The 20,706-nt window shown below is 37.7% G+C and overlaps 1 protein-coding gene across 6 annotated transcripts in view; it reads right to left on the bottom strand.

Moving 5' to 3' along the window:
* Positions 1 to 20,706, bottom strand: part of VPS41 (VPS41 subunit of HOPS complex) — a 110,043-nt gene that overhangs the window by 36,222 nt on the left and 53,115 nt on the right. For all 6 annotated transcript variants that reach the window (XM_069769763.1, XM_069769772.1, XM_069769753.1 and 3 more), the window contains exons 8-11: positions 13,597 to 13,716; positions 10,329 to 10,475; positions 9,069 to 9,135; positions 647 to 744 (exon numbers count right to left, since the gene is read on the bottom strand). In XM_069769763.1, the coding sequence (XP_069625864.1) occupies positions 647 to 744; positions 9,069 to 9,135; positions 10,329 to 10,475; positions 13,597 to 13,716 (432 nt within the window). The remainder of the gene's footprint in view (positions 1 to 646; positions 745 to 9,068; positions 9,136 to 10,328; positions 10,476 to 13,596; positions 13,717 to 20,706) is intronic.

Below are 20,706 nucleotides of genomic sequence, written 5' to 3'. Positions count from 1 at the left end.
CAAGGATTTCTTCCACTGCCTCGCCTTTTATTTGGCAATATGAAATAAATGTTGGAGACTGACACGGCACTCACCGGCGCACAGGAAAAACGGCTGACATGAATTCTAATTTCTACCTATCTACACATGTATCTGGGTGTACACAACTAAAGGTCTTGGAAGCAAGGGAGATGATGCCACTTCCTCGCAATCATGCATCCTACGCCGCCACAGTGGCTCTTATTGCTTGAGTTGATCAACTTCACTACTCTCATTTCTTCTAAGATGCAGTGTCAGCAAGCCCCTCTTATGGCTAAAAAAGATTCTTCGTTTCGTCTGGTGCAGAAATAGCAGAAAGAAAGAGAGAAAAGGAGAGAAAAGGAGAGAAGGGGGAGGGGGAAGGAGAGAGAAAGACTATCTAGAGACCTCCTCTGCCTTCTGCAAGAAATAAAGGAACCCAGACAGGACTTCTGAAAGGTTAAGTACACTAGTCTTCAACATCACCTCCACTGACCTTATTTTGTAGGTCAAAGAAGTTTCAAGCACTGTTCACTACCAGCAGACTACAAATTTTTTCACAGATAAACAGATCTGCGTGACTAGTTTAAAGGCCTAACTCACAGGGCAGTTTAGTGCTGTGAAGAAACTCTAACAGAAAAACAATTACCGTTTTTTCGGAAATCTCCTTTACATATGAAAGTATAACAAGCTGGTCGCAGAGAGGCGCAAGCCCACTGATATAGAATTCGGTGTCAAACTGGAAAACTGAAATACAAGAAAGGCAACAGATTGTTAAATAAGTGAATGTGTATGCACTACTTCCTAAGAAAAACACACAACCGATTTTTTTCAGTGGCAATCAACAGCATGCAGTAGCACTTCAGAGAAATAAAGACTCAATACATATAACAAACCTACAGACTTCCCAGTTGGATCAGCAAGATGAAAAATTACATTTAACAGATTAAATTCCATTAAAGCTTACAAGAATAAAGGTTTGTGCTCCAGGACATGCTAGAGATGAAACATTTGAAATGAATGGTCAGCCTGATTTTTAGTAATCACATTGAAAAAAAGGAAGCAAAACCAAACCCAAACTCAATAAAACAGACAATAAATAGAACAACTTCATTGGTTTGCATATTCGCAGCAAGTTCATGTGGCCATAAAAGAATAACACCTGCTACATCTATTGGTATGATATAAGAAAACACAAAGGTCATTATTTATTTATCATCACTATAAACACAGGAAGATTTACAGATACCCTCATTACAAAGAAAACATACAGTTGAATAGTCCCTTGTTCATAAAACTGAAAATGTAATTTCCTAAAATTGGTCTTGAAATCGAGGCAGTTATGTGATGACTATTTTGAGAAAGAAAAAGAGAGCTGAACTGTATTTACAAAAAGGCTAACTAAAGCAGACCTCTGCCACAGAACTAGCTATTCAGTTTTATTCTGCTGGATTTACAGTGCAGCCCTTTTTGTGGGCTCCTCTCTCATGGGGCCCAGAACAGGAGTCATTCAACTGCTTATATTAAAAAAAAAAACTTATAAGCTTTTACAAAAATATCAGATACATCATCATTTGCTCCCAAAACATTGTTTTAGGAGAATCTAAGCGTAAGTAGAAAAAAAAAGTTTCCTTGCTTACTGCTTAGCATGCTACATTACTAGTATCTACTGTTTACTAAAACAGTTAGTATTTTAGCAAAGCAAACAGAAAATGCAGCATAATGACACTAAAAATAAAGCTAATTTTCTTTAGCTAATAAGAAGGAACAGGAGAAATAATTGTCCTCCTGCTAAAGGAGAAAAAAATACTGTCAAGTAAAGTACGGATTTGACACCTGTCTCTCAATGAATAAGCAAATACTGTTTTTCTCTTAATGACTGCTGACACTTTGACATCACTGGGGGACCAAAGCACAGCACAAGGCTAGAACACTCAATCTATTCTAGGAGAGAATAGGTTTACATTTGTAATCCTGTACATAATTATTTTGTTCTAGCCTGCAAGACTGATGAGATTACTTTGACTGTGTCACATACTGCACTGAGTAATGATTTTAAACAACCCATGTCAGAAACATCTACATAATATATCTTATTCCCAGTTTACAATTTAGTATTTGGCATTTTAAAAGAATATGGAAAGCAGGAGGAAAAACATTGAAAAGAAAAAACAAAGTGAAATCCATAATGCTGGCTAGAAGAACAAGCAAAGAAACTTTCATTTCGGCTTTAAAAAGTGACAAGAGAAGGCTCTCATAGGCATGTAAGATATTGTCGTTTGAATTTAGACAGGAAAACAATGTGGTGAATGGTACATTTATAAAGACTATGGGGACAGTTTTAAAAAAAACACGTGTGTTTCTTTGACTTTCACTGGAACTTTAGTTCCTTTGCCAGTGAAAATGTTTGTAATGTCCACGTAATGGTGTATTTAGGATCAAGCAGTAGTAGTGTTCCAAGAAAAAATAAACAAATAAATAAAAACCATCACTTCAAGTTTTGTTTTTAAATAGAGTTTAGTTTCCTTGGTTTCACTTTCAGCTTTCTCTCAGCTCATCCTCCTCAAGAGGCCTTGTTGAAACACAATGCTCTAGCTCTGCTGCTACAGCCTTGAACAAAGAATAACTGGCATAGACAGTGCTTCTTGACCTGCTAAAAACCTTTGATGCAGCTAATCAAAAAAGTCTTACTGAAAAAGATTACAGAAGTTATAGCTGCACAGAACACTAATACATTAATTTGACTTAGTCTCTGGATACTTTGTTGTGGTCAAGGGGGAAAAAAAAAAATCTAAGACAGAGGCATTGCAGAAATGCTGTTAATTTGAAAAGGATCCAAAACAATTAAAACAAACGTAGTATTGAAGTAAATGGGAATGACCGAGGTACGGCCATGTGTCATACATGTTTATGCCTGTCATAAGAGAAGATGGAAGATATGCTGACAGTGGATCTACTCCATGTTCAGCATCTGTGTATAGCTGTCAAACAAATTACCAGGAAGCAAAAAGAAGAAACCTGTACATCTTTTTTGTTATTCATTAAATTAAATGTATGAAATACATCGTATTACAGAAATAAAACAATATATAGCTACATTATTTACCCAAACTCTAGAAAGCAACTTTCTCTGAAATTTCAAGATATACACACACACACACGGTGGACTGAAACTAAAAGAAGTCTATTTTGTTTCATCAAATCTCAAAAAGCAGCCCCTGCTTTTCCACTGCAGATTTAGAGAGTGAAATTCTGGTTACAGTCAGAGGTTTTTGCCATTGATTTCAATGGGGACAAGGTTTCAACACTGTCTTCTAGGAAAGTAAGCAGGAAGCTGAACTAGCATGCAGAGAATTAACATGAAACTTAATGTGTGGAAAAAAAGAAGGATTTTTGTTTTTTTTTTTTTTTTTAAATTCCATATAACATATGAAAGAAATTGAAAAGCCAACACACAAGCTAATTTTTAGGTAGCCCAATCATGTATCAACATCAGCAGAGCCACAAAGCACCATGAACTGGCCGAGCTTACCCAGAACTCTGGTGCACTGTTAGCTGCTGGGGTGATGCCACTACACATTCCCAAATTACCTTTTAACCGGCTACTTCAGGTACATCTGCAAAATTTGCAGCCATTGCTGTAGGCAACAACACAGCATACCCTTCAGTGTTTTCAAGACGGTATCTCCACCACCACTGCTTTTACTGAACTAGGTTATTTACGCAAAAGAAAATATAATACAAAATTGCATGTTTTGATTAGGTAAGATCATGTGCATGCAGTTGCATTTTATATAAAATATAAAAAACTTTTTTTTTCTTTTTTCCACAATATGTGCATTCAGTTCCAGCTAGAGGACCAGAAAAGGTCCCATATAAGTATCACTTAAGCTGTCTTTAGATGGATAGAAGCAAATCACAGAGCATAAATATATATACATGGTATATTTTTATTGAAATAAAAGAATATTCTTACTTTTAGGTACTTACTTTAGTACTACCCAACTAATCCTTGAAGAAAATACAAATCTTGTATTTTTTTAACATTCATATTTTTCTCTGAAAATCTTCATATTCAAACACCTGCCCCAGCATTTAAGTATTTCCTAAAAAATGGTTTCTATCTCCCATAAGACTCCACAACAGCCTTCGTATATTCAAATTTCCAGGGCAGACCTACCTCTGACAAGAAGCCTGAGCAGAAAGCTCAGGATGTGCTCAGTTAAAGAAATGTCAACTGTGACTCAAAAGGAACTGTAAACTTCTGGGGAGGAGCAGTGAAGTAACCCACATGAAGGTCCTTTATTTGGGCTTGAATATCCTCAGAACTCCCTGAAATTTTCTACCTGTACTACTATATGTGAAATCAAGCAACTATTTACCTAATCACGTATATATTGTGATGGCATTTTAATTGACTTTTTCCTTGAATTTCAGTAGGAAGAGCAGTAGGGTAAGACTAAAAATCAATGGTGGATCCTATACATCAACAATTAGCAAAAACTGATGCTTCCAAACTTGGAATTGACGCCGTCTACTATTTATTTATAATCAAAATGCTTGGAAAAGTCATATTCATATTTATTTTTGTTCGAATGTTGAATGTTCAGAAAAGCTTTAGAGAAAATTTAGCAACCATTAATCAATCATTCTCTATATAACTTTGAATGCCACACAGCAAAGAGGATGAGCATTTTCATTAAAGCAAAGCAGGGCAATGAAAAAGATACTGTTAATTGAATATGATCACTGAACAACAAAAAAAACCACCTAGGCTTAAAATCAAAACTCTGTAAAGCCTCTGTCACTGAAAGCTGTTGCCTTACTACTTGCTACCAGCACAGAATGGAAACGAGCAAGAATTTTGCTACCAAAACAAAACAATTTCTCTCAATTATAGTATTACACTAATCAGAAACATCAGGAAAAAAGCCCACTACCTCATCATGCTAGTATCATCCAGCTGGTGAGGTCTACTCTTTCAATTAAATTAGAAAAATGTTTTGTCTACTGTAAGCAGTGTTACAATTTGCTGTTTTACCTGCAGTCATATTTTGTGTAATAGAAGTGCTACCATGGTGCTTAAATTGTCTTACCCCTATTCCATCTCACACAGCAATAAAAATCATCTTTAGAAATACGGCAATTCCCTGTACAACTCTCTAGCTACAGACACACGCAACCTTTAAGGAAATCCCGCAGAATCCTTGATGACAACTGGAAAGTCAAGAGCTTAAGTTTCAAAGCTTCAAAGTTGATTTTCTGAAAAAATGTTTTTTCCATTACATGTTGAACTGAGAAACTTAACCAACAGGGAAAATATTCAGCAGTCTGATAGTCGTGACTAATTTTATCATGAAATTTATAAATTATCAGTTTGGCTTCTGGCAAAACGGGGTGAGAAAAAGTCTAAGTGGAATCAGCTATATAAATGGGTTGGGTGTCGTGTCCCGTCCCGTCCCCCCCCCCCCTTTTTTTTTTTGGCAATTTGCTTCTCAGAGTGTAGCAGGCATGCTCCAATGAAATGTTTGCATAAATCAGCATATAAAGATGATGACATTTAGTCACAATTAATTTCCTGCTCATCATCATCACACTCATTAATTAAGCTTTAGGTTTGTCTATATAAAGAGAAAAATGCTGGTATGATAGATTCCAGTATCTCACTTTACAAACCAAAAAATAAATATTCCCATGTTTTCTTTTCAGATAAAAATGTACAATCTCATAGCTTGGTGGTAACTTGCCATGCAGTTATACAGCTATTCCCTCGCAAAACATACAGATGTGTTGTTACAAGCATATCCACAAAACATGTAATTTTCAAACCAGAATTCTACTCTGTGGGGAATTTGGGGGAGTGCAGAGGGGAGACAAGTTCTCAAGAGGCATTGCTGGCTGGTTGGCACCTGGAATTAAGCTGAGATTCCTCAGATAAAATTTGGGCTAAAATAAATTGAATAGGAAATCTCTAATAGACTTCAAGTCTTCTACTGACTTCCAGTGTTAATCTCTATTTTCCACTACCATTAACAACCCGAGTAACTGAAGCAGAGATGAAGTACTTCTCCACAAAAGTATATAAAATCCCAAGCTACCTGACAAGGCTATCGAAGACTAGATGCCCTGTTTCACTTTGAAAAGGCATCATATTAACTGTAAGTGCTAATTAGTTCTTTAGCAACCAGCCTTCTCACGGGGTCCTGTTGAGGAAGGGTTCCTTGTTCAGACCCGAAGTTGTCCAGCATTACAGCTTTTGTACATGCATCAGGAGCAAGTACAGAGGTCAAGCACTCTTTAAGAAGGATCACAACGGCATTTAGTCCATGTTAAGCCTGTAATTCAAAACCAATACTTTCTAATCAATACACTACTTCACAGCGGTAGCTGACAGAGCTAAACTGATAGGATCTGCTCAGCTAACATACATTTAAACCTAAATAGAAACATTTCACTGGAGTTTATCTTCAATACTGAATGAAGACCCATGGAGGCAATGAACTGTAACATAACCAGAGACAATGGAAAAGATCACTGAAGAAAAGCACCATTAATATACTGAAAGATGTAAATAAAATCAGCAATGCCACGCAGATCTCAGTGCATGAGACCTGTATAATTAGCCTAATTTCTCTTACAGGTAATCACAGCATTATCTTCTTTAAAACAGCTAGAACAGTACAACGGTGGTACTTTCCCTCATTATGGGCCATCAGGTTTAGCATCACAGTAGACACTGTATTTATTTCCTGCCTCAGAGTAAGTATAGCTATGTGTCAAGACAGAATCAGAAGATGAGGAGGACCTTGTTACGCAGGGTCCTATGTACCGAACTTGCAATGCAGGAAATGCTCTGTGTCCTTATTCAATGGGCTGCAAACCACTGAAGAAACATACATGATCTACTAATGCCATCACAGTTTACTATGATACCATTGTGGAACTTTGAGGCCCTCAGAATGGCTCTAAAAGAGCATAAATCTGAAACTGTTGAGACATGAGAAAACACTGTATTACCATAGAGTTCACATGCATTACCCTGATGAGCAGAGAAGCACCTATGAAGTCTCCTACTTCACTTCTGGGTTTCATTCCAGGTGCAAAATTGTAAAAGTGGGGGGCAGGGGAATCAAAAAACCCACACCACTGAACATGACAAAAATTAGACTGTGTTACAGGTTTCATGTAAGTATGTTACCAAGATATTATGAGTCAAAACACCTGAAAGATATTCAGCTATCCTGCCACTGAAGGATATTCTTGCCTTGTATAAATTCTTTGCATTCTGAAAGTGTATCAACTTATTCATCCACTTAGGATATTAATCATCTTGCAAAAAACTATACTGGTTGCTGGTCTGCCCATTAATAATATTAGGCCTTCCAGCTATGCCTTTGAAAAGTAAAGCTGAAATAAAATTGAAATAGATGCTATGGCATGACACAGAGCTCTCCAGAAGACTTTCTATGTGACTACATCAAAAGGTGGTGTAATTTATTTTGAGGCTTGAACAAATAATGTTTCCCTCTTTTCCCTCCCAAATACGCATGTTCCAATGAGTGCTGCTGACAGCATTTGGCAGACCTGTTTCAGTGCTTTGACCTGAAACTAGAAACACAAATCTCAAGCATGCTGTTAACAGGTTAAGTGAGATAAAATGCCAGTCCTCAAGCATACAGAGAAGATTTTAGGCTAAAAATTGCAAGATGAAAAAGTTACTTCTACAAAAATCTCTGACCTTCAGGTCTGCACCTAAATAGTCTGACGACAGCTTTTTTTTTTTAAAAAAATGAAGTTCCAATAGACAGTCACGTAAGAGAAGCTCCCTCCACGTAGACACATTATAGCTGAAGTAGAAGTTGCCTCTGTTCACTTGTCACTATGTAAACAACCCCATTTAATTATTTTCTAAAAGCTACTTAGAGGTACAGAAAAGATTATATAAAAGGTCTGAGGCTAAAACTTCAGACTGAACTTCTTGACAAAATTCTCTCAAATATGCTAGAATTCCAGAGTTATTTATTCTGTTGGGACTATGTAATCTTAAACAACAAATAGCTTCCAGGTCTCAGTTAATTGTCAGGCATGCCATCATCTCTCAGTATCCAAAGTTCCTACAGAGTTTAAAAAAATCTCCTAGTTGATTTTCAGACGCTATTTTAAAACAGTTCTTTCCTGAAATCAGAAAGCAGAGTATACACCTATGCCATGCACCATTGTAACCTGACATGAGTCAGGATCTTGCTTGAACACTCTTGCCTACAATCTCATGTCATTACAGTCAAGACAAGGAAACACCAAAGTTTACAAACTATTGTCCACTCCTGTCTGCAGAGTCCCAGAGGGCCTGTTTATCTTTCCAGCACTACCTTTTCACAGGTATTTCCTTTCCCCAGAAGCTTCTGGGGACAGTTGTGACTTTTTGTTTACATCCCCTCTTCCCCTACAAATTTCCTTTGAATTCCACTTTACACTTTACTTAATACACACATTTTGTCAAGACCTTTTCCATTAATCAGCAATAATGAAATTTATTCACATCGCCTAAGCTAGACAAATAAGAAAGCAAAGGAGAACATAAAACGCAGAAGCAAAAAAGGCAACAAAAAAAATTCAAATCAATTTTCTAGAACTATACCAAAGAGATATTAAAAAAAAAGAAAAAAGAGAGAAAAAATTTATGAGCAGTGTAGTCAAACAACACATAATCAAATAAAGTAGCATCTCTTTTCTCCTTACCACCACACTGATCATCATTTAACCAAGATAAAAAAATCAAGTTCTCTGTAGGAATCGGCATGAAGGGAAAGTTAAGACATCCACTGTTCACACAAGAGTCTCTGATTTTAGATGATCACAGAATTTAAGACTCTCTACAAATAAAAAAACCCACAAACCAACAAACTATGCAGCAGGATATTATGACAACCTCATCCACTAAAAATGAGGAGACATTTATATTATGACTACATATTGCCTCTGAACTGTAACAGCTTTTTCAGGCTAGAATGCAAAAACAGACCTTTAAAGCTCTTATAATTTTGAAAAAGTGCCTGTTTGTACAATCATACCTATTTCCACATAGCGGTTTGGAAGGTCACGCATTTCACTGGCATGCCGTTCTTTTACTGAGCAAATCTAGGAACAGAGATTTGGATCATTATGATGAACAAACTGTAATTCCTAAAATGATACTAACTTTTCCCCGAAACTCCTTTTCTTACTGAGGCATTCTCAGACATGCATTTCTGTATTTTTAAAAACACAGGCTGTAAAACACTGACAATGCATCACTGAAGAAGAAAACCAGACAGGGAAGTTGTAGCTGTAGTCCACAGCCTTATAAATAAGCTGGGAGAGGAGAAGGAAGATGGAACACAGGAGAGAAATCTGAAAACATCTGCTCACTATGACTTCTTCATAGTAGTATATATGTGAGTTTGGTTTTGGTATCTTCTCACACTTTGCGTCTCATTACCTTACAATTTCAGTAAGAATATGCTATTGCAACTCCCAATAACAGGAGGAGAGTATGTACATATAAAGAAATGCAAATACCCAAACGTTGTGAAGCATGCGCGATACAAGGGAGAAGACAGATGCCAAACTTAGGACAAACCTCCTCATTTGTAAAACTCTAAGTTTAATGCTCCGAAAGCTTTTTACATTTCACCTACTTCACTCTACCCTCCTTTTCCATCTACTCCTACTGAGCGCTTTTAATTTCCCACTGTGCAGTGAGGTAGCAGTCTGTTATTAGAAAACAGCTAACACGCTTCTAACAAACTCATGTCAGGTGCTGGTCTGAGCAAATCATAGTCAGCCTGCAGCACACAAGTTCTAAATGCTAGTGCCCTGCTGAAAGCAGAACAAAACCCCAAGCAGCCTGTCCCCCCATGTCTTTTTTTTTTTTCTATGGTTGATTGAAATCATGTGGCTGTTCTAGCAGTCACAACCTCCTCAGCTCCCAAAACAATCCCCTCCAAAAATACCTTATGGTAAGTTGTTCTTCCTTAATGCTAATCAAAAGAAATGAATTCAACAGCCCACTAAAAGCTTTCAAAAGAGGAAATCTCTCCAAGGCACAGAGAAGTGTCCCTGAGGATTACATTCGCTGCGTGCTTACACACAGAGATCTGTCTGACCGCTGGGTGTCTATCACTCCTTCTCCTCATGAGGGTCAGTCCAATGACATTTCTATGGCAGCAGGAGTTTTGCACACTGTAGTCAAACCAAATTCTATTTTTTTCGATTGTCTTTGCTTTTCAGAAATAATCCTCTGTTTCTCTGTGATAACAGCAAGCATTTATTACAAAGACAGGTAATTGCACCTTTACTGAATTTCCCCAGCCAATAATCAGCGTTAAATTATCCTTCCAGCAAAGGCTGCAGGGATACATATCTGGGCGAAGGCTTATGTCGTCTCGAGGCACATTGGTAATTCTTTGCTTGGAGATCATGTCAAGTATCTTCACGCCCTGGAAGTTTAAATACAAGAGAACTTTATTCAGTATGACAAACTCCTACTCACCACATCCCATATTATTTTGTATGCTAAGGCAGTCATAGCAGTTTATGGCATAAATTTCAGGGTAGGCTGAGTGTGCCAACAGAAAAAGCTGTTGATACAAAGACCCATCTAACCCAGGGGGTGACAGAAGGAACAAAGTGATTAGAGTAAGTTAGATATTTTAAATTCACATGTCAAATGAAAAGATATAGTAAGTGAATGAGTGACAGATTAGCAACTCCAGTCGTGAACTAGTTCAGATTCTTGGGCTGGTGCTACTACTGCAGAAATGAAAATATCCCACCTCTTCCACAACAGCCCCTGTAGAGAAGCAGAAATTTCCACCTTGGAAAAAGAAAAGGGGTGAAGCAACAGCTCATTAAGACAAATGAAGCCAATCTGTACTTCTCCAGAAATGCATTTCTACTCTTACATTAAAACAGAAAAGCAAGCACATTTAAATGATGCTTGGTTTTGTATGTTGTGATTTTTCACTGCCTCCTAAGGGAACCCCCTAAACTAACAGAACAAGAATTTTAAAGAAAGGAAGCTTAAAGTAATTGGGGGGGGGGGGGGGGGGGGAAGAGTCATTAATCAGATTTTTCCATGCCATTTAGACAAGGTGAGCTATAACCTTTCCAATAGCAAAACAGAGATTAATTTCATGTTAAGTAATGACTTGTTCTTAGCGATTTAAAACCAAAAGTCCCCAAAATGAAACAAAGTATTTTAGTACATATTTCTTTTCTGCTCAGTGAGCTTAAAGAACAACTCTCATGATCAGAGAAAAGGGGATGGAAGGGACCTTGAAAGGTCAGCGTCCAGGATGCCATTCCATGTTACGATTTTTCTACTGACAAAACTGATTTAAAAGATTCCCCTGCCTGTTTCTGTTCCCACCCCACACCATGAGTTTCTATGTCACCAGCTGTTTGTAAGTCAAAGAGTCTAAACATGGGGGTCATAGTCTAAGCCAGGTTTAGCCTTTTTTTGTTTGGTTGGGGTTTTTTTGTTTTTAAATCACAAGGAGCAGTAAGTGGTATGGGGGTAGGCTGGCTTCTTTTTTTCAGTGATCTTTGTCACTGAACAGCTGTAAGCATGGAACATACTATTGGCATCTCTTTGGTTAACAGTCATCAAGGTTTCAGAAAAAAAACTTGCACATAGCACCTGCAACGTACGGAGCCCAGATCTCTGGGTAATATAAAAAAGGAGTTTATGCTTTGTGTTTTCTAAGCTCATCTGATAAAATGTGCAGTCTTGCTTGAACTGCATTTTAATAAAATTGTCTTTTATTAATCTTACCACTTTGTCTTCAAGGATGATTTTCAGATAAAAGTGACCCATATCACACTGTTTTTCTACAAGGCAGCAAATCCTATATGAGATAGACTAGCTTATGTTTAAAGTGCCTTTCAAACCAATAGCGTAGAATCCCCTATAGTTATAAGTATGCCATTTGCATCATGAACTGAAAGGGCTTCCAGAGTCAACTTCCTATCATGAAGGAGCCTAAAACTTGTTCAAATGGGAGTTAGGCAGCCAAATGCCTCTAAGAATTTGGTCCTCAGGTGTCTCAGTTTGTAAAACTTACACTCTTGGCCATGGAGGAAGGAGAAGAGGGCACAGCAGCAAACATGGGTTACCTGAGCATCTGAAAAGCAGAATTAGACCTTGCCTAAATAACCTGAGAATATCCAATGTCTAACAAGGTTACATACAGTGTGCCAAAACAAAAAAGGCGTAAGAAAATAAAAACTGGGTAACCCCGCACAGACAGTGAGAAGCAAGGCTATAAAAGATTTTCTCTGACTTTGAAAGAAAAAAATGAAACACAAAACCTTGCTAGACGATGGAGAAATTTTTAAAAAGGTAAAGGGGGAAGGGAAAGGCCAATAACCAAATATATTAATCTTTTGGAGGGCAAGTGTCATTTCATTTTTCATTGAAAGATAGGCCCTGACCATGGCTTTTTGTCTCTGACAGATGGCTCTCAACATTGTATTAGTATTCTGTGTTCTGATGTGGCACATCATCTCTAGGGATAGCTCTCCTCAACTGTCCTATCCATTCCCAGCAGATTCACCTAGAATATGTATTTTAATTTTATGGCTCTGAAAAGAACAAAACCTTCAAAAAAGCTAATGTTATGTCAACCAAGCACTCACTGAAGTTTCAATTCTAATGCAGCTATTAAAGGGGAGCAAATAAACAAAAGTCCATCTCTAATAATTTCATATCAAACTGGTTTTGAAATGAATAAAAGAACAATGGCTTTAAAATATTTTAATAAATGCTTACCTTCAGGAAGGAAAAACAATAGAAGGAAAAAAAAGCTAGTGTTCCAGAAGTACTTTCACCACATATTTTAAAATAAGACTTTGGAATGTAGACATGATACACACTTAAAAACATATCCCTCACTGCTGAGCTTTAAAACATAGACCTTGACCCATCAATTAGATATACAGTGATAGGTGAAATGCAACACTCAGCATGAAAGCAATGGTTCCCTTTAAAATATGAATTACACTTAGAACAAAAAAGGCCTATTTTCTCCTAAGTCTAGCCTTTTCTAGCGGCCTACCAAAATGAGAAATTATTACTGTCATTTTTTTAATAATCTGCAACATTAGAAGTGCATATAATGTCACTTCAGTACAAATTACAAAATCCAGACAGGTTTGGGGTTTTATTTGGGGGGGTGGCAGGTGGTGGAGACGTTCTATTATTTTTATAAAGAGTTACATTGGTATTCCTTCCTCAGACAGTTTGCTTCAACAAACTGCACTGCTCAAAACTCTGCTATACAATAGTGTACAGTAGTGACCATCCCCAACAGTGGTATGTAGAGCTACTTTTCTTAATTTCTTCAGAAGTGGCAACCATATAGAGAACACTAACTCGCCAGCAGGAAAATCCAGAAGAAATGTCCACCAAGAAATGGGATCTAAAACATATCTTTCAAAGCCTTTTATACTTGATTCTTCAAATGTACCATTTTTCAGTGGAATATTTTGGCAATTAACATCAAAACATTTCAAATATCAGGTATTTTTGTTCATGTAACAGAGATGACAAATACTTACCATATTATTGGCCCAAGCAATTAAGTGTCCTCTCCATTTCACATTTCTTATATTTCCTTCCCCTTCATGTAAAACTGAAGGCTTCCATCTATTCATCCAGCCTCTCTCGTATAACAGCAACTATGAAGAAGTACAACAAGAAATATTTCTGTGACACAGTGCTGTATGTAAACATGGGAGGTATTTTTTGCTTCATTATTCCTTACTCTGCTTGGATTCAAGGGCAAGGAAAAATACACACCTATCACAAAACAAAAGCAAATACAATCAAACATTTTCATATAGTACATATACATTGAGAATCTTGTATACTACAGCATTAAAGTTACTTTAATAATAATATTAATAAGCAGACCTTCCATCAAGTTTCTCCAAAGAACGGTAAGCATAATTATTTCCATTTTAAGGACAAAGAAATTAAGCCATTTGAGAACCTAAGCCTACAGGACTAGTGACAATGCTTTAGAAAGCTGGTAAAGAAACCAGGCCACCTCACACCTATCCACTGATCTCCTGATAAGCTGCTTCTTCCCTCTAAAACACAGGTGGTCAAAGAAAACTGTTGAAGACCCCCAAGCCTGTGATCTTTTGCTTGGCTCCATGTGGAACTACACGGCCTTCCACAGTGCTCTAGAGATTCTCTGTGTTAGTCCCACACATGCAAACTACACTGGACCACAAGTGGTGCTGATTGTAAAATTTGTGTGATTGGGAATCCTGGATTTTGCAAATAAGGAAGGTATTTTAGAATATCTAAATGCATAGGAGATGTTATGAAATGCTTTGCAGCAGCAAAGAAAAACCCAACTACATGCAGACAGTTTGCACAACAGTCCAGCTCTTTTACTGGTTCCTGTATAGTTTCAGGAAGTTATTTGATAGGATTATAACGTGGAATCACTTTGAGCGTTGCAAAGTGCAGTGCTTGGAGGGATACCTAAGTAAGAAGATAAGGCATCTACGAAGATTATACTCGAAAGTACCAGTCCTGCCAACTTTTGCATGAGCACACCCACATACAGACACATGCTCAACCTGAACCCGAGCTCACACGAGTGCACGATGACCATTAAGAGGTGTAAAACCGCTACCTACAAGGACTTTTACCATGCTAAAACCTAAATCAAGTATCTATGTTGCTAATATTTCCTACCTAAGATCAAGCTGTACATGCTTTTTATACATGGTTTCCCGTATTTGTATAAATACGTCAAATGTAAGACACTGTTTAAAGTAACATCTTTTAACAAAATAAGGCATTTTTAACGGCAATTACAGACTGCCTCTCTCTCCTAAAGCCACAAGATGGCACCAGAAGACAAGTATTTTGTCCAAAAGTTTAAAGCGGTCACTATCTAGGAAAGTCAGTCTATCAAACTTTTGCGTGAAGCATGCTGCAGACATCAAACCTCTCACTCAAGCCTATCTTGCCACTTCAGCCCCACCCAAAACGACTGTGTGTCCTTCACATATCTCACATGAAGGCCCACCTTTTAGACAGTCTAGGGGTTTTTTTTCCACCTACGAAAAAATACTCAATAAAACTCTTACAGAACACGCTATTTTACAGCGACCAAGGCAAGACACTGAAAGCAGTGTAACAGCTACACTTGTAAGGCAGTGCCATACAGAGGGATTTCCATTAGCAGGCTGGAAGGTGGATGTGAAACAGGGGAGCAACCCTCAGCCCAAACTAATTAGCTCCACTCAGAAGCTGAGGATGTCATTAAAAACTAAGTGCTGTGCTGATCCAGACTTGAAAATTACTTTTTTTCCTAGTTCACAAACTCCTAAGGAGAGGCTCAGTGGAAAGAACTGTCACCTGGATGCTTTTTTCAATACTGTCCAATAAAGACAGTGGCAAAATACATAGTATTTTCATCTGGACTTACTGGACAAGGCTGCAAAAATTCATGTGGATGATGTCAAAGGTTAAAACTGGTTGATGTCAATTATATTAACTGAACTTTGAATCTTTTCTGCTTGTGAATGAATCATGATTTAAGTTTATTACACACAAGATCCAGAGTGAGCTTGGAATGACACTTTGCAGCTATTTTGTAACTGTTCATGGCTTGTGAACATCATGCTTTTTCATAACTACCTGAGTAAGAAACTGCAAAGAAAATAAATGACCTGAGAAAGAACTGGTGAGGAGAAAAGAAAATTTAAAAAATCCTGCTTCAGTCTATGCTCAAGTCTAAGCACATGCTTAATTAAATTCTCAGACAAAGGCAGTAGAAGACAACAGTCTGATACTGCCTGTAATAAAGATGTGTCCTGGTTTCAGCTGGGATAGAGTTAACTGCCTTCCTAGTAGCTGGTACAGTGCTATGTTTTGAGTTCAGTATGTGAAGAATGTTGATAACACTGATGTTTTCAGTTGTTGCTCAGTAGTGTTTAGACTAAAGTCAAGGATTTTTCAGCTTCTCATCCCCAGCCAGCGAGAAGGCTGGAGGGGCACAAGAAGTTGGCACAGGACACAGCCAGGGCACCTGACCCAAACTGGCCAACGGTGTATTCCATACCATGGGACGTCCCATCTAGTTTAGGAACTGGGGAGTGGGGGCAGGGATTCGCCGCTCGGGGGTCGGTGGGTTCTGAGCAATTGCCCTGCGCATCATTTGTACATTCCAATCCTTTTATTACTACTGTTGTCATTTTATTAGTGTTATCATTATCATTATTAGTTTCTTCTTTTCTGTTCTATTAAACCGTTCTTATCTCAACCCACGGGTTTTACTTCTTTTCCTGATTTTCTCCCCCATCCCACTGGGTGGGGGGGGAGTGAGTGAGCAGCTGCATTGTGCTTCGTTGCTGGCTGGGGTTAAACCACAACAAGATGGAAAGTGAATCTGAATCACTGCAGCACCCAGAACTCCCTGTTTCATATCAGCAAGTGCAATAGGTCCAACACCGAAGCCAAAGGACATGCAACGTTGTGGCTTCAAAAAAAAAAAATTAATCTCAGAACATGCTTTACTAATTTATCTTCAGTGCAATTATCTGCATTTTATTAATATACATAATGTGATTTATTTATTATTTCTTACAGCAATGACACCTGGAAACTGAGTTACTGAACCTAGAACTTTGCTATGCGTTTTTAAACTGCTATCCACTGTATGCATCTCTCTCAAAATAAGCACGTTAATTTATTTCTTAGTCTTCCTTTCTGTCTTCACATTGAAATGTTTATTGCACCAGAAAGCCATTTAAAACTTCAAGAGAAGCCAGACACATAACAAAAATCCACTGTTTCTGGAGGGGTTCCTCCTACCACCGCCCTCTCTTTTTGGTAGGGGAAAAATATTTTAGGGCTTTATTTCCCATAAATCCCATATTTTGGCAGTCAGCATTCACAGTACTTATATTTCAACCGCAGCCACAAAAATCACTTTCTTGCATTCTCTGCAATACAGTTTATATTTTCCCCTTTTTGATTTGCTCTGGTAAATCTTTCTAGTCCTTTGTTACAATACAGTAGTGCTTAGAATGCACTTCCAACATCTCTTGCATGTACTGCAACATGATAATATAGCTAAAACAAAATAAACTTTGACTTCAAGGGTCCCCACTCACACTCCTTCATAGTATATTGCAGTCTTCTGATAGTTCACTACTTACTATTTTGCGAGTCATCTTAACTGCTTATACTTGTCCATTCGATCATTAAGAAAAATGACACACTGAAATGCATGAGACAAGTGGACAGTGCAGGACACTTTTTTGTTTTAAAAACAAGTGGATATAATTCTCTTGAATAAGTGAATACATCTTTCTGTATTTTTCACTACCAGGAGAATAACAGCCTCCAAAAAGAGCTCAAAAATCTATTTCAGAGTGCATCTGCTAAAGAGAATAGACTAGTGCTTGCATTTAACGGAGCCTCTCACGCAATTAGCATTAACTATAATTACATGTAATCCCAGTCTTTAAACTGTATACAGGAATTCTCAATCCTCTGAACAAAGAGGCCAATCATTGCAGCTTTGGTAGTATCAATATGGTGAAGTAATTCAATCCAATTTCACCCCACTACCAAATACCACCTTCAAAACACTGAAATAAAAGATGTCTGTTCTAACACAGAGACAAGTTTCAAAGGAAACATAGTTTTACTGAAGCACTATGCACAGCATCATTACTTTGTTTCAACACAGCACCTTCTTTTTAAAGATCTGGAGGTGTTGTACAGAAGAAAAAGGCTGAGATTTCAACTTGTAACTGAAGAGCCACCCTTCCCTTCCCTATTGCAGCACTGTTGGATTAGTTTTTATTTCACAAAAAAAAAAATTAGGAAAAAACCTCCCTGTATTTTCCTTGTCCTGTTCTTTGTTTGCCTTAATGTGAAGATGTGCCTACCTGTGGCATTTGTTCTGGTTTTTGGTGCATATGTCAGCAAGTCTCCCCTCTGCCAGGCAAGATCACAAAAAACTAAAATGCTACTGCCATGGTTACAAGTGATCACTATAGATATTTATTGTTTTCGGCATAAAAATAACATTTACAGGCACAGTCAAGATTAACAGGTATCCCAGAGTAACACAGAACAGCATGCCACATGAAGACTTACTGTTTAATCGTGCATCCCTAGGAAAATATATAGCAACAATAAAAAATTATCACTTCTGTTTGGAACAGCGATGGACTGGATGAGCTCAAACGAGGCAGAGAATAATGTAAGGCTCAAGTTTTCAACTGAAGATGAGTTTTCAAAATATCACAAAATGCTGTTGTCTAAGGAGCTGGGGTGTGGATGGAGGGGAGGGCAGGAGGTGCAGCCAAGGGAAATCAAGCAAGGAGGCAGTGGCAGACAACAGCAGCATTGGGAGGTAAGTGATGGCAATGGTAAGATACGAAACAGGAGCTGCTGCTGTACTTCATGGACAGAGAAGCTAGAAATTTTGAGATGTTCAATACAAACAAATGCCATAGGTCTTTTATTAGGCTGTACTTTTAATAACTCAACTGCCAGATTCCAGCTGTCACCTATTCACAAAGAGCTACAGAATTAACACCTTGGAAAGCAAGACCCGCAGCCTTGCAGGCAGACACAAGCTCTCACACATTTCATATATTTAGATCCTCTTTGCTTGCCACCTCAGGCAATGAAAAAAGTTTTCTACACAGATATTTGCAAAATACACAACTATAGATTACATGCACACAGGACTACGATCCATTCTCTCTTTACACAAACCAAATTTGTTTGTTACAGCACAAGGAGAATGTTTTGTTTCTCATGACAAAGAGAAATGCACATCCAAATAATAATAAAGAAGAAATGTAAGCCAAATAATCTGCTTATTAAGCAAACAGCACATCACTACTTATCAAAGTCTCATCTGCTTAATAACATGGGATACATCCGGGCATTATACATTGCAGCAAGCAAATTGCAGACCTGTATTACTGTGGCTTGCTTGCTGCTACAGTTTGTTCCCTGCTTATGGTAAATTATCCAATGCATGGATAGAAATTGCCATAGTATTTACTCTTTCTTCACTTAAACCAGACCTTTTGAGTATTTACTGACTGACATTTTATAGCTTACAAAGCAATCTGCCCTTCTTGTCTGGTACTCTTCTACCCAACATAATGCCAAACAGCTGACTATCTGCTTTCTAAAAATGGACTGTGCTGCAAACAGCATCCTGACAATTTAATAATTTGTCAAAGTAGTCCAACCAGTTATTATGAAGTACATATCATAGGGTTCAGAGGTAAAGGTCATCATCTACTTACTCACAAAGCAAAGTGCATCTGCTGACACTAAAAGGCAGACAATTAAAAAAAAAAAAAAAATCTGAGACATTCTCTGGCAGACTTGACTTTAACATAGAAATTCCACTACCCACAACAGCAGTTGCAGATCCCCAAGAATGCTATTTCTCTTCCCGCTTGTGAATTGTTTGCAATTGCTATCCTTTCTCTGTATGTGACATTGCTCTACCTGGAGTGGAAAGAATTTAGATCATCTTGTTTCGCGTCTCAGGCAGGAGATACTGTGGATCCAGCCCAGGATTCTAACACCAAAATAGTATTTAAGATTTTTTTTTTTTAATAATGCGAAATTTGCCCCAGGTAACACTAAATTCTCTCTGCTTTTGTAACGAACAAAGAAAAGAGAGTCTAATGTTTAAGCATGGGCATTGATATGCTCAGATGCTAATTCTGGGAGGATAAATGGGACAAACATGTTCAGACATATCTGCATTTGAAAACCAGTTCTTATAGTGTATCTTCTCCAGTAGAAGAAATACAGACCCCATTAAAAATATATTTTTATACCTATTTCCACCATATATATAACATAAATAAATTGTGTAGATACAGACACAGACAGCTATAAAGATGTGACTGTTGACAGTCACAGGGTAAATTTTCAGTTTTGTCTTGGTTCCCTAGGTTAAAATGTTTCAGATTGGATACTCAATTCAACACTTATACAAAATGCATGTCCTAGGCAAATGAGGAGGCCCGATCCTTTAAGATACTGAATGTGCTACTCCCATACTGGCTTCAGAATTCATTTGCTTAATTGTGCTGGGTCCCTATTACCATGCTGGGTAGAAAACCCCCCAAAACCCCTTCATTACCACACATTCAGCAGAATGACTCAATCACTCCAGAGGATTCACTCTCATAGGAATTTTACTATAAAAACCTTTGCATCTGGTTATTGATGTTAATCAAAACATGAAATAGGAAGTCTTATCAATGCCTCTCCCAAGAAAGAAACCTCAAGTTGTCCTGCACGCCTAAGTTATCTTTACATAAGATGTAGTAGCTGATAACTTGACTTTGGAACCGAAATATCCTTCAGTCTTCTCTCTTTGTTAGTTCTGCCTCTTTAACCCTCTGGATATAATGGATACTTGGACTTTGCCATAACATTCATTTAGTTTATGTTTTGGGAAAGACCAGCACTCTAACAGTTAAATAAAGAACACCCTGTTTTCAGCTTTACCACCCTCATTTAGTTGGCTTTTACCCTATTATTTTTTAAGATTAGATCCTTTTTTAAAAGGTGGAAGGTTATGGCCTTCAATAGCACAGTATTTGTCTTTTCCCTTGCTTTGAAGCTCTACTGTCTGCTCTGGACAG

Source organism: Haliaeetus albicilla, chromosome 2 (assembly GCF_947461875.1).
Source record: "Haliaeetus albicilla chromosome 2, bHalAlb1.1, whole genome shotgun sequence".
NCBI lineage: Eukaryota > Metazoa > Chordata > Aves > Accipitriformes > Accipitridae > Haliaeetus > Haliaeetus albicilla.
Note: the sequence above shows the minus strand (reverse complement) of the source record. Positions and strands in the feature narration are given on the sequence as shown.